General features: G+C 44.7%; 1 protein-coding gene across 2 annotated transcripts in view; it reads right to left on the bottom strand.

Moving 5' to 3' along the window:
- Positions 1-600: 600 nt before the first annotated feature.
- Positions 601-13430, bottom strand: part of MARK1 (microtubule affinity regulating kinase 1) — a 120378-nt gene continuing 107548 nt past the window's right edge. The window contains exons 16-18 of one of the 2 annotated variants that reach the window (XM_058701861.1): positions 12715-12966; positions 6205-6249; positions 601-2700 (exon numbers count right to left, since the gene is read on the bottom strand). In XM_058701861.1, the coding sequence (XP_058557844.1) occupies positions 2346-2700; positions 6205-6249; positions 12715-12966 (652 nt within the window). In that variant the 3' untranslated portion in view covers positions 601-2345. The remainder of the gene's footprint in view (positions 2701-6204; positions 6250-12714; positions 12967-13430) is intronic. The other variant, XM_058701862.1, reaches the window with a different exon arrangement.

Here is a 13430-nt window from a genome sequence, read left to right as displayed (position 1 = left end):
GTTAAGGCTCTAGAGTATATTTCATCTTATTATATGCCGAGTATTTACTTATCAAGTTAAGTACTGTGCCCCAGTCTCTACAAAATAATTAACTTAATATTAGGGATGTTGTATCCAATAATATTTAAACAGAAACCAAGGAAGCCCTGACATCACACAGCCAGTGAATATAACTGGTATTATTTATGGAAACATATTGTAAAATTCTTCTAAATCTTAAAAAAAAAAATTTTGTTGTCACATAAAATGGGAAAATCTAAAGTGAATATCAAGATTTCATTTTCAGTTCATAAAAAATATAGTGAAATTCCTTGCCACAAACACACCAGAGTTAACCAGAGTGAGAAAATGTAAAAAACAAAACAAAACAACAATCCAACCCATCAGTTTCTACCTTGGAAAAGGCATGATGGCTATTTTTTTTTTTTAAAAAGTGTTCTGATGATAGGAATTCCTATAAAAAGAGTAAATTTTTCTTGTCATAATGACATTTTGAAAACCTACATAGCTTTACCCCCTGTCAACTAAATTTAGGACACAAGGAATACACTCCCCATGCAGAACACGTTTGTGCTAGAAAACAGGTAATTCACATTCTGGTAAAGAGCAGAAGACAAGTGCTTTATTAGGAGAACCGTTCAAGTAAAACTTCAGTGTGCACCAGTGAGAGTGAATGGAGATTTGCATCAATTTTTCTGAATGAACACTAGGTTAAAAAGGGGCTACACAGTTTTGTTTTTTGTTTTTTTCCAAACACCATCCTTTGCTAAGGCAAAAATACACTTCATTTTAGAACAGAACTGTTACAGAAGAAAGCTACGTCACAGTACAGTACAGAACGTAAAGTCCACCCCAGTCGGGAAGCCACCACGGGACGGCACGTCTCGTCTCCCACACGTGGAGCGCTCTACTGCAGAATTACAGTATTTACCACACCTTTATTCTCTCCTAAACCGATGAAGCTTGGATACACTTTCTGTTTCTCAGGAGTGCGCAGATGGGGCCCATATGTCGATATTACAGTAATTACAACATTAAATAACATTGCACAGTCAACCTCCAAGGCTAATTCAGTATAAAATAACAAGTATTAAAATGTACCTTTACTAGTGGTTTTACATCGCATGTATCACTGATCATGAAAGAAAACTAGGCAAACGCCCAATTACAAAGCTGCACGTTCTAGGCATAACGATGTGGAATAAATACAAGAAATCTGGCAAAATATGAAAAACAAACAGGTTACGTGGGAACAAACTGAACAGCCACATAAGCGTAAATCAATAACACACTGTTATAAATAGCATGATTTGCTCAAAAGTCTCTTAAGTACTTACAGATACTACTGGGTCGGGGGTGGATGGAGAGGAAAGGAGAAGAGGCAAATGTTCCCAATGCCAGTTATTTCCTGAGGTGGCATTATTTCTTAACTGATGCATCGATCAACACTGTGAAGATGAGTTTGTGCTATGAGACAGTCCCGATGTTCTTAGATTTCTGCCATCACGTTGCGGTATTCAGCGACAGTTTACGTTACAAGAGCCAGATGAAGTACTGATTCTTTTTAATTTTGCTGCTACATTTAGCAGTGGGCCAGAAAACACTTTAAAGTTTAAAAGGAATTGGATACAGGTTTCACTTTTTTCCCCAGTATTTCTTAGCTAGCTCAAGGCAAAGCTATTATTATTTTCGTGTAATTTATCTGAAAAACTCTAAGTGCCAACACTGTAAACATTTTGTATTTTCTCAACTAAACCTTGTCTGAGAACAAGGGTAAGAGCAAAGATAAGCAGGAATAATTCTGTGTATAGTAAAGCTGATCTATCTATCAGCTCGTGGTTTACATTTAAATATGATTTAAAAATAATTTTTAAAAGTCCATGCTACAATTTTAAAGACTATTTCTGTGCACTTTTAATTCTGGACACAATTTTCAAAATTGCATGATGGAGGTAAGAATTTAAAAAACCCACCAGAATGTAAATAACAGGGAAGAACACTTCCAACTGAAAACGTCGAACATACATTTATGTGCAGAAATCTAGACAACTATACAAGTTTTTAAGCAATCATCTGTTTTATTATACAACTCTATGAACAGAAAATGAACAGAAATACACAATATACTTACCTGTACATGTGAACCTACTTTTTTAGCTACAGATATTATACTTCATACTGACTTTAATTGTACAGTTCATGACTATGTATAACCTTATTGCGTTAAGGGCAAATTCTACATGGGGAGATTCACAGGCCAATCACGTTGGGCATTACCAATACATTCAAAAACTGTACCTCATATGTGAACGTTATCTTCCCTGATCCTGTAAATTTGAGTTTCTTTACAGCTTAAGCTCGTTTGCTATTTTAGATGCAATGTTCTTGAAGGCAATCGATGTCCCAGATATCCGCTTGAAGCGGACCCCGTTGAGGGACAGGCGTGGCAACTTGCAGACTTCCATCTCCCACTGCACGAGGCTGTCCTGCCTCGCGTCTCCGTGGACACAGAAAAGCAAAAACCTCTCTTTTTGTTCATAATCACAGTTATTTGCATCTAACACTTTCCGGATCTCTCTCATCATGTCATTGGGGTCCATGGAACTAGTGGTCTTCATACTCCACGTGAACCGCAGAGAACGTGGCTTAGAATCTTTACCCTCTTCCTTGTCTCTTTCTTTCGGTTCCCCTGACGTGCTTCTAGAAGAAGAGGGCAAAGGGAGAGAATGGAAACAGAAATTCCATTCAGCAAAGAAATCAAAGCACACATAAAGTCTAAGTGGTCATGATTCAGTGCCTAACGAAACCACCCAAGTTACAGACTACCTTCAGGTAGATACGAACGTTTGTGTCATCCTGACGTCGTAAAACCAGAACCCGGGACGCCATCTGCTTTGACTTTGTTTGTGGGAAACAACTTTACAGCTGAAAGTGAAGAACTTGATACTCTGTCAGTTCCTTCCATATTTCTCTAAGTTGCAAAAGCAGATTCTCCATTTTCTGCACATTTACACAGATAGAAACCACTAGCATTCTGCTTATAAATACATTTTTAAAAATGTAAATATCCTTTTTTTCTACTTTTGGGTAGGAAAAAGACTGGGGACAAACATGCTAGTAATGGCCACAGAGGGGTTATTTATACCTAACGACACTGATAGAGAATGTTGTATTGCAATGCGGTAAAGACGTCAGGTCCCACACGACACGCAGAAGTGTAGACGTCAGGCCCTCTGAGGGTTTCAACATTTTGCTAAAGACATTCTTAAAAAGTAGTCTACAAGGCTCCACATGACCCACGCTCCACCTCCCTGCCCCGTATTATCTTCTTCCCTGCTCACTCTTATCAAGACACACTGGCCTCCACACTAGTCCCTGAACATACGGGGTATGTTCTTGCCTTAAGGCTTGTGCACAGGCTGCTCCCTCTGCCAGGAATGCTTTTCCCTCAGTGGCTGCATGGCTTCCTTACTGCTTTCAAATCTCTGCTCACTTTCTCCAGGCAGTCTACCTTGACCACCTCAGCTCCTACCATGGCATGGCCAACCCCCAACTTTGTTCTATTTCCACTTCTGTAGCACTTACCACATTCTAATATACTATTTAATTCATTTATTACCTTCATACTTACTGACTCTACCACTAGACTGAAATTCCAGGACAGCAAGGAGTCCTGCCTGTTTTGTTCACTGATACTGCTCGGGCCTCTGGGACTGTGCCAGGCCCACAGTGGCTGATTGACACATATTTGTTAAATCAATCAACCTTAGTGAATTGTCCTTACTGTAGGCCTCCCATAAATAACACAGAACCAGAGAACCAATTTCAAATAATCGTAGAAAGCTAGACTAGATTATTTATGATTCAGAAGACCTATAGTTAAATTTGTGGAGCCATTTTCTAAAGACAGATGTTGCAATTCTTACTTGCTAACCTGTCTCACTTATATGTGATTTCAAGAAGAAAGGATATACTTTGAGAGGGATTTATAACCTACTACATACATATTTTGTATTTATACATACTTTATATCAACATTATCCTCTAATATATATTCATGTGCACATCTGTGTATGTGAATTCTTATGTGTACATTTGCATACGTGCTTTCCTCCTCATTCCTGGTACCTGAGCCCACCGCTCTGCAAACTATACAAGCTTGAGAAAATAAGGAGAGGAGTAAGTAGAGAAAATGAATTTCTAAAGACTGTTAGGTAAATATGGACAGTATTTATTTCAGCGTCTTCTCTACCATGTTCTTTGTGCTCACTGAGTCTAAGTCACTGCATCGTAAGCCTCCCTGGGCGTGCGGATCTCGTGAGGACCGTATGCACGAGTCCGGTTATGGAATCAGCATGCTAGGCTGGAAGGGACCCAAGAGAACACGTGACTGAACACTCATTTTAAAAACAGAACTGATGGCTAGGGAATGTACATTACTTTTCTAAGGTCACAGAGCTAATGAGCTGAAACGCACAGACCAGCAACCAAGTTTTCCTTCCGTTCCACCAGGGAAACCTGGTGACCTTGGGACGACAGGTACACACAAGATGTTTCTCTATGTGTATCTCACAGGCATCGCCACTAGTGACATTAACTGTAGAAAGATCCAGAAAATGCTAATTCTAATTAGAATTGCTAACATTTATCGGGCACTTACTAGGTGCCAGGAACTGTGCCAAGCGCCTAACACGCATTATTTACTCATTTAGCCTAACAACCCTAGAAGGCAGCTGGGATGAGGAAGCGGGGGCAGGAGAGTTAGAGTGACCTCCTAAAGTCACATGGCTAGGTAAGGGGGAAGACACAGCTCAGACCCACGGGGTCTGGCCCGGAGCCTGCGCCGTTCACGGTCGCGCCCGGCCACAGCTCTGCAGTGACAGGACCTCATGCTGTTCCTTCCATGTAAAATGGCCGCTATGAGAATTAAATGGCCAGCTAGGACCCTGTAGATAGTAGGGATTCAAGAAGTTTGTTGAAAAGCAAAAAACCACCCCTCCGCCCAAACCCAACAACCAAAGGGACATGTAGTCACATCGCGAGGATAAAATGCATGCAGACCATCAGCGGCCACCTGTGACTCTCCCTACACTATCAGGTGTCTCCGGGCAGGGGAATTTAGTGGAAAGGCAGGAAGAGACACAAGAGGCTCAAAAGTGATGACTGAGTGAGGGACGAGCTGAAAACAAATGTCCTTCATGTCTCTTTCACAGGCAGAAGAAAAGTCCAGGATATCTGTCCTGCCTCCCTCTGGCTGCCTACCGGGGTGACTCGGGCACCTAACTCAATAAAGAAACATTCCCACTATTGTGACTAAGCAAATAGAGCACAGGTGGCAAAAAAAGATTGCGTAGGAATGCCTGATAAAGTTTTTCCAAAGCTCGTTGTGTTTTATATTTCTATTAATTTTAAGAAGTAGAAGTTAAATTGGGGCTTGTGCTCAGCTGGGCCCAAAATAGCTCCTGAATGAAGCTGGGGCATCTGTCATACTGAGGAACTGCCTGTCGAGGTTCTGCGATGCGTATGGGATCCTTTAATGCTGGGATACACTCAAAATGACTTCATGCCTTCTTTTCTTCAACTTCCCGTTTGAAAACATGGACACAGGTACAAACACGTCACTAAGGTGCTCCCCAAACCAGCAGCATCGGTACCTCCCGCCCAAGTCCCCCCACCCCCCGGAATTCGGATGGGGCTCACGTTTGAAACCCGGTGTCAGCAGGATCACACAGCCAGCGCTGGACGTCAAAAGCCACCAGGGAGGCTGGGTGACAGTCCTAAAATGTGGCCTACCACTGAATGCTCAACCTAACATGTCCTTCTCACGCTAAACCTTCCTACACATCTGGTTAGCCCAGTGTTCTGTATTATCTAATTTTAGTTACATCCTTTTGGTGAGAAAAAAAATCGATCCATATCCCTCTAAGAATTCTCTCCTGCTAGGGTGTATTTTGTAGGACAGGAAGGCTACTTCTCTACAAGGCCTACCCGTCAAAGTAATGTTTAGAGAACACACACTCGAATTAACTTAAACCTCATTAAACGCCAGGCGACGTCAGGAAGACCCGTCCCGATAGAACAATTGAAAACACACATACTATCTGGCTATTGGCTCTATTCAGCTTTATGAGGTGCCGTGGGTATTTCGAGGGCGCGGCTTCACACACGGGGGCCTAGCAGCGAAGTATAATAGTGGCTCCTCACCTTGAGGTGTCTGTTCTGCCACTGGCTTCGCCTTCACTTGGATCCCTCAAAACAAAGTGAAGGTGGAGATTTAATGATAAGAGTGAAAAATAGATCAAGAAAACCTGCATCTAACATGATTTTAAAGTTAACTCGTTAAGCAAACTTCCAGCGCAACACTTCTCGGTTACTAGGCAGTCGGACACCGCTTTGCACGCTTTCACGGCACCAGCTTAACGGTCATCTTATTGAGCGTCTACTGGGTATTGTCAGAGAGGAGATGCCAGCTTGACAGTTTAGGACTGCTTTTGTTTTCGTTTTCTTTAAGCAGGATCTTCCAATTCCCAGTCACAATTTTAAAGTCAGAATTTATCGTTTGGTTGCGTTCCGTTCAATCTACAGTTAAAACCATTTAATAATTTTCAACAGCAAGATCCAACTTCGTATTGGTTATTAAACGTAATTCTAGTAGTCGCTCAATTTAGAAAATACAGAAATTAGCCTTGTGGTTAAAGTTCAACATACAGAAGTGTTTCTAAAAACAAGTACTGATTTTTGCATAAGCAATTAACTTAACTTCAGATGTGACACTCATGATTCATGCACATGATGAAATGTTACAGCAAACCAACAGCCTATCCAAGCAGGTGAGTCTAAAACATGAAATCAGTCTTAAACAGAAACATTGATCTTACCTGGACATCCACCTGTGAAATAAAACCAGGAAAACTCCACTACTTGTCCTTTTGTTGAACATCATGAATGGTTTTTAAGTCTACCAAAATTTTAACTACTCTGTCATTGTCAAATGCAATTAAGAATCGACACAGGAGCATCGAGCTACACACCAGTTTAAATGTGCGGAGCTGACTTGGGATAGCGAAATACCACATCGCTGGGGAAAAAAAAATAACCAACTCAAACCCTTAAGTTCATGTTTTCTTAATGTTTTAACCATTCTGGAAACATTTATACTATTTATGTAAAGTGAATGCAATAGGAATAAAATCAGGGCCACTTTCCTCATTCCCTAAATTACCAAATCATATCCATACACTAAGCTCTAAAACTCGAACTGGAGGTTAAAAATACGAATGCCTTATGCATCGCCTTTCTTGACAAACATACTGTGTAAAAACCATCTCGCTCTCTGAATCAAAAAGGACAAAGAAGACGTATTTTTGCATTCGCATTGTGGTTTCTTAAATTTCTATGTTTAATGACTGGCGTTTTCAACAGGAAGTGTAATGCTTCAAGGACCTCTATGTAAAATTTATCTTTATTACAGCACACACACATAAATAAAGCACTGACATGTACATTTTCAGTCACATGTTGGTGTGCTGGTATAGACTGGAGGGCAGCCCAGCAGCTGGGAAAGACAGTGATGCCACCGCTTTCATACAAAGGAATACACGTCTCATGGGGCTTCTGTTCTCTTTGTATTTTGCCTTGTAAGTCATTGTTAGCAAACACCTATTCCACTGCTGCTGAACTGTAAGCACTAGGGACGACACCCTCCTCTGACACTACTTCCCCTGCTGCAATTGTTGAAACTCTCAACGACGGGTCACGTCGTTCCCGCACCCTGCTCCTGCCTCCTGGATGCCAACAGAAACCCTGGCTTCAAGCATGTCTGCTACCTGGTGAAGGTTTCAACTCGTCCAGTCGCCACGGAGGGAGGCAGCTGGGGGTACAGAAAGCCAGCTGGCTCTAACACCATATGCGGCGTGGCAGGGCTCTCCAACATTTAAGACTTAAAAAAAGAAGCCAAATATCTTACACATAGCAAGACATACTCAACTCAACGAATTTGGTTATTCCCTATTAAGAGAGAGCTATGGTTAAAAACTCTTAAGGTTTGATCTAATCTCCAGTTTACACAGCAGCTCTATAGAACCTGTGCAAAACAAATGGTTCTAAATGCTATTTAAAAGGCTTTTGAAATAGTGCGTCTACATCCTCCCTTGACTGAGGAGGACTCTAGTGGAAAATCACCTTCCTAACTGGCAAGTTCTTTCCTAAGACCAGAAAGCCACTCTCTCACGTGGTCGTTTCAGCCTACAGCCTCCTCACCGGCCGGGAAGAACTTACTCACTGGCTTCTTCTTTGCCATCACGGTTTTCAAATACATGAATGATTAACTCTGAACTAGTCTCTATCCTTCCCTTCTTAAAGTTTAGCAACCCAGATCCCTTTCCTATTTCCCCTGCAACATCCTGTCTTTCCATCTTTTTAAGCAGTTGGTGGCACACGATGTAGTTGGTCCCGAAGTACGTGAGGCGTCGTGGGGCCAGGTTGGGCCCGGATCAGCCCTGCCCCTGAGCGTTCCCAGTTGTGCTGCTGGCCACGTGGGCTGCCCGCGTGCGGGTTCCATTTCTTCCGGCCTTAGGCACAGCGGAGTGAGGAGGGCAAAGGGAACAGAGAGAAGGGCGGGAATTGAACCCAGGATGGACTCAGGAAGACGCGAGTGGGAAGGACTGACAATGTGGGAGCTGAGGTGAGAGTAACAAAGAATAAGGCCGGAACAGCTCCGGAACATCGAGAAACTCTCCAGTTTACGTCCGAGGCTCCAACCCTCCCCAAAGTGCAACATGCTGCACGTACAGAAGACCCAGTGCCCTTCCAGCCTGCCCGCGGCTGCAGAAGCCGGCAGGTTCACTCCTGGTCCCGAGACCGATGCTTTGCCCGTCTCCTGCATCAGATCGTGGGCGGTGTCTGCACAGCCCGCTCTCAAGCTACACGGTGGGACGTGAGGGAATCCTGTACGCACGGCAGCGAACGCAAACACGTCCGCAAAGCCAAAGCTGTCCACGTGGTGACAGGTCACCTTACGGGAGAAGCGCGGATTTTTCCTCTTCTCTAACCAGACCCAGGATTAATTAAAACATGTCAAAAATCAAAAGATGTTAAAATCTGCTACCAAACTGCTGACAGAGGTCAGCAGACAAACAACCTCCTTCCTGCCCTCTCCCCCGCCCCGGCAGCCTCCCAGGTCCCTCTGCTATGTGACGTGTTCGGAAGCTGAGAAGAACATCATGGAACTTCAGAAATGTTCATGCTGGCTCCCCTCTGAGGCTACCTCTGAACGCCCTTAGCCCCCAGCCTTATTCTCTATTTTGGGACCCGCTTCCTGCCCGGCACTTACCAGGATTCATGACAACTTTATTTGCTCACTTTAAAAATTTGTCTTCCACACTATTTGACCAAATAAGGAAATGTTTATCGAATGTCATCTTCTGTGTCATAGTAGGCACTCGATACTCAGCAGAAGATTTAGCAGAAAACAAAGCAAACAAGCACATCCAGGTTCTCAAGGGGCTCATCTCAGAGCTGGAAGAGAGAGACGGTGAACGCCACGCCGAGCGGGGTGTTCGGGCAGGTAGTGTGGAGCGCTGTGGAGGAATACAGAGCTGGGAGAGGGCATGTCGGGAGGAGGAGGCTGTGATTGTAAAGAGGGGACTGAGGAAGGTCTCACCGAGGAAGGGACACTGCAGCAAAGACCCAAAGGTGATGTGGAAGAAGCTGGCCACGGCGTGGGGGACGAGGACTCGGGGCAGAAGGAACAGCGGGTACGAGATCCCGCCCGGGCCTGGCATGTGCGAGGACATTCAGGTGCCCCGTGTGGCCGGTGTGGGACCAGCGAGGGGAAGGGGCAGAAGAGGGGTCAGAGCAGAAATGCACGGCCAGACCGTGTAGGGCCTCGGAGGCCACTGCGGGCTTCAAATTGTATTCTGAGCAGGGTAAAAGCAAGGGGACAGACAATGCTGAACACAGAAGAGGGGGCCAAGGGCGGGAGCGAAGAGACCTGTTCGCAGGGGGGAAGACGAGCGGTGGGTTCGGCGACCGAGAAGCTACGTCCAGGAGATGCTGGGACGGCAGAGAGCCACGGCCACAGGCCAGCAGGCCCGGCGTGTGCTCTCAGAAATAACTCAAGGCTTGTGGTCCGAGAACCAGAGGGACGGTGCTGTCGGTACCCAATGTGGCGAAGAATGAGGGAGGATGCTTCTGGGAAGAGGAGAGAGAGCTGGATTTTGGACACGCTCAGTCTGGGAGACCATCACATGTCGGCGTGCAGAGGCTGGGTAGACACTGGATATGTGAGTCTGTAGTTCAGAGGAGAGAGCTGGGCTAAAGGCAGAAGTGTGGGAGTTGTTAACGTGGGACGGAATGCAGGGTCACGGGCCTGAATGCGATCACCGCAACAGTGAGGCCAGCCAGAGAAGAGAACGTGTCCGAAGCCTGAATGCTGGGGCGATCTGACAGAGGTCAGGGGGAAAGGCAAGGGGACCTGAAAAGAACCAGCAAACAGCTCGAGAAGGAATAGCTAGTTTGAGAGGGAGGAGGAAACCTAAAAGCGAGCGGGAAAACATTTCAACTGCGTGCAAGGCAGCAGAACTGCGCGAGCTGCTCCTGGAGTGGGGGCCGCGTCGGTCTCGCTCACGGCCGTACCAACAGCACCCAGTACGGTGCCCAGCACGGGCAGGGCCTCACATCTCTTAAACTGATGGCTCTGTGGCAACCCTTCATCCAACCACCCAACAGACCGTCTCCAGGCCACTTTCTTGCATTCTGTCCTGACCTCCTGTCAAGGGCCCTTTTACTATGTTCTCTCTAGAATCAAAATTTTCATTGCAAAGTAAAGGGAAATATTTTACACAAGTCTTCATGTACAATTAGTGATCAGGCTTTGCAACTCAAAACCATTTTCCTTCACTTTGAAATGAATCCTGGCTTAATCAGGAGAAAGTACTGGCTTTTAAAAAGGGCTTTAAATAGTGAGCCACATTCCAACAGCAGAAACCACTGCTAATCTAACTAGGACCCTGCAGGTGGACAGCCAGCATTATAGTCTGTCATGCAGAGTCTGAGCTTGTGGGTCTTTCTCTCTCAAGGTGTCAGGCTGCATGGTCTGTGCCCAAATGGTACATCATTGTTGATACGGTTAGAAATTGATGTTGTGTTTGAGTATTTAAAGTTTTAAATTCAGGGATGCCTGGGTGGCTCAGTCAATTGATCGTCCGACTTCGACTCAGGTCATGATCGGTTCATGAGTTCAAGCCCTGCATCAGGCTCTGTAGTGACAGCTCAGAGCCTGGAGCCTGCTTCGGATTCTGTGTCTCCCTCTCTCTCTGCCCCTCCCCCGCTCATGCTCTGTGTCTCTCTCTCTCTCTCAAAAATGAATAAACATAAAAAAAAAATTAAGTTTTGGGGCGCCTGGGTGGCGCAGTCGGTTAAGCGTCCGACTTCAGCCAGGTCACGATCTCGCGGTCCGTGAGTTCGAGCCCCGCGTCGGGCTCTGGGCTGATGGCTCGGAGCCTGGAGCCTGTTTCCGATTCTGTGTCTCCCTCTCTCTCTGCCCCTCCCTCGTTCACGCTCTGTCTCTCTCTGTCCCAAAAATAAATAAAAAACGTTGAAAAAAAAAATTAAAAAAAAAAAAAATTAAGTTTTAAATTCAGCCGTGATCTTGGGCAAACTGGTCCATGAGAAGACAGGAAACTAAAGCTGTTCTTCTCTTTTCTACTCACACTCTTTGAAATCTTAAAACACTAATAACCTGGACAATTAAGTATTTAATTAATATCTTTCACAGCAAGCATAATAACTCCTCCCGTTTTAAAGCAAGCGTAACAACTCTCCCTGCTCAAATGTCTATATAGTACAGAGCTTTACCCTTCCCCCTCGTCACTGCCTGTGCCGTCCCCAGGCCACCCCAGGCCACTGCCGTATTGCTTCCCATCACGGCTAGCTGCTTACAGGCCTGCCCCTTTCAGGACTGTGCACAGACGCGGTCTTGTTCACCTTTGCGTCTTGCTCCTAGCACAGGGCTTTGTACATACAGGATTCTAGCAGGCTTTTAGGAGGACCTAATAATAGATCAAATGGACAGCCACCGCGCTGTGTTCAGCAACCTCCACAATCAGTATGTGCTGTGCGATCATGCTTACGCTTTAGAAGAGAGCACGATTCCGCTATCTGATCAGAAGTTTGCTATGCTTGTATTCACTGTGTGTCTGCTGTATTTTCACGTTAGGCTTTTGGGATGTAAAATTATTTAAGTCATCTATGTGACTCCAGTACACAGGCTTTTCACAGGGAAGGGAAAAAAAAGCGAACTAGATATTATTACTGAGTGATTTAGAAGTATTCCCAAGACATATTATTTGAAGGATAAATGGAAACTCTGATTTCCTCTTTTTAAATCCAGGGTTTTGAGTTGGGGATAATCTTTTTGTTAAAACACACACTTTTTTTTTTTTGATGTCAAATTTTTGCTCTTTCCAATCTGTTTTATACAACTTAAAAATTCTTATCTTGCGCATTTTTTTCTCTGTCTCTTAGGAGAAAAAAATACTTTACATCTGCTTTGATTTTCTTCTTCAAACTTCTGTAAAAGAGGGGCTCTGGTGAAATACCATGAAACCACTCTGGAAAATCACCGCAAAGATTAAAGAAAAAAAGACAAAACAAAAACAAGTCTCCTTTCTAATTCCTAGAGGAAGCAAAACACCACAGCACCTCGGTACTGACCTGCGCACGAATTTGGATGTTATTTTGCTTATTATACCCGTTGACGTTCCCCTCCTGGCGTGCGCGAAGGCGCCCGTCTCGTGGGAAGGGGAAGCGGGTGGCCCGTTGTGTGCCGCGCTGCGTCGCTCCCGGAGCTGTTCGCCGTGGAAAGTACTGCGGCTGGAGCTCCCCCGGGGGAAGCGGGTTCGGTCTGGGGTGCTGGCACTAATACTGTGAGCAGATGGGGAAGCAGCAGGCGCTCGCTGGGTCGCCCTGTGGGGACAAATGAAGATCTATTATTCAGAATAATGGCAGACAGAGCTCTCATGCTAAAAACTACCCGAACCTTGCCATGGCTACTTTCGTTAGGCCCCATTTTCTCTGCTCATGTTAGACATCCACGCGTTAGCTGCATTTAGGGTATCACTGCACGGAGAGGGGTAACATTTCAGTTTGCAACTAAACGCCTTTTATAAAAATACAGTTATTAAGGACTGAGAAGTTATTGAAACAAGGATACAAATACCCTTCAGTATCAGGAATGGCAGACTGGGGCTGCTGCATGTATATTTTTTTACTATTCTCTTAATTTCAACCATTCAGCAACGTGGAACATGGATTTTATTATTTATCAGAAAGCATCTGAATGGAGTCATTTCCTATTTACAAGCTAGGCCTCAGGGACAGCACGATGCTACAGGACATCACCAATACGAATAACGAACCGAACTAAAGAT

Source organism: Neofelis nebulosa, chromosome 15 (assembly GCF_028018385.1).
Source record: "Neofelis nebulosa isolate mNeoNeb1 chromosome 15, mNeoNeb1.pri, whole genome shotgun sequence".
NCBI lineage: Eukaryota > Metazoa > Chordata > Mammalia > Carnivora > Felidae > Neofelis > Neofelis nebulosa.
Note: the sequence above shows the minus strand (reverse complement) of the source record. Positions and strands in the feature narration are given on the sequence as shown.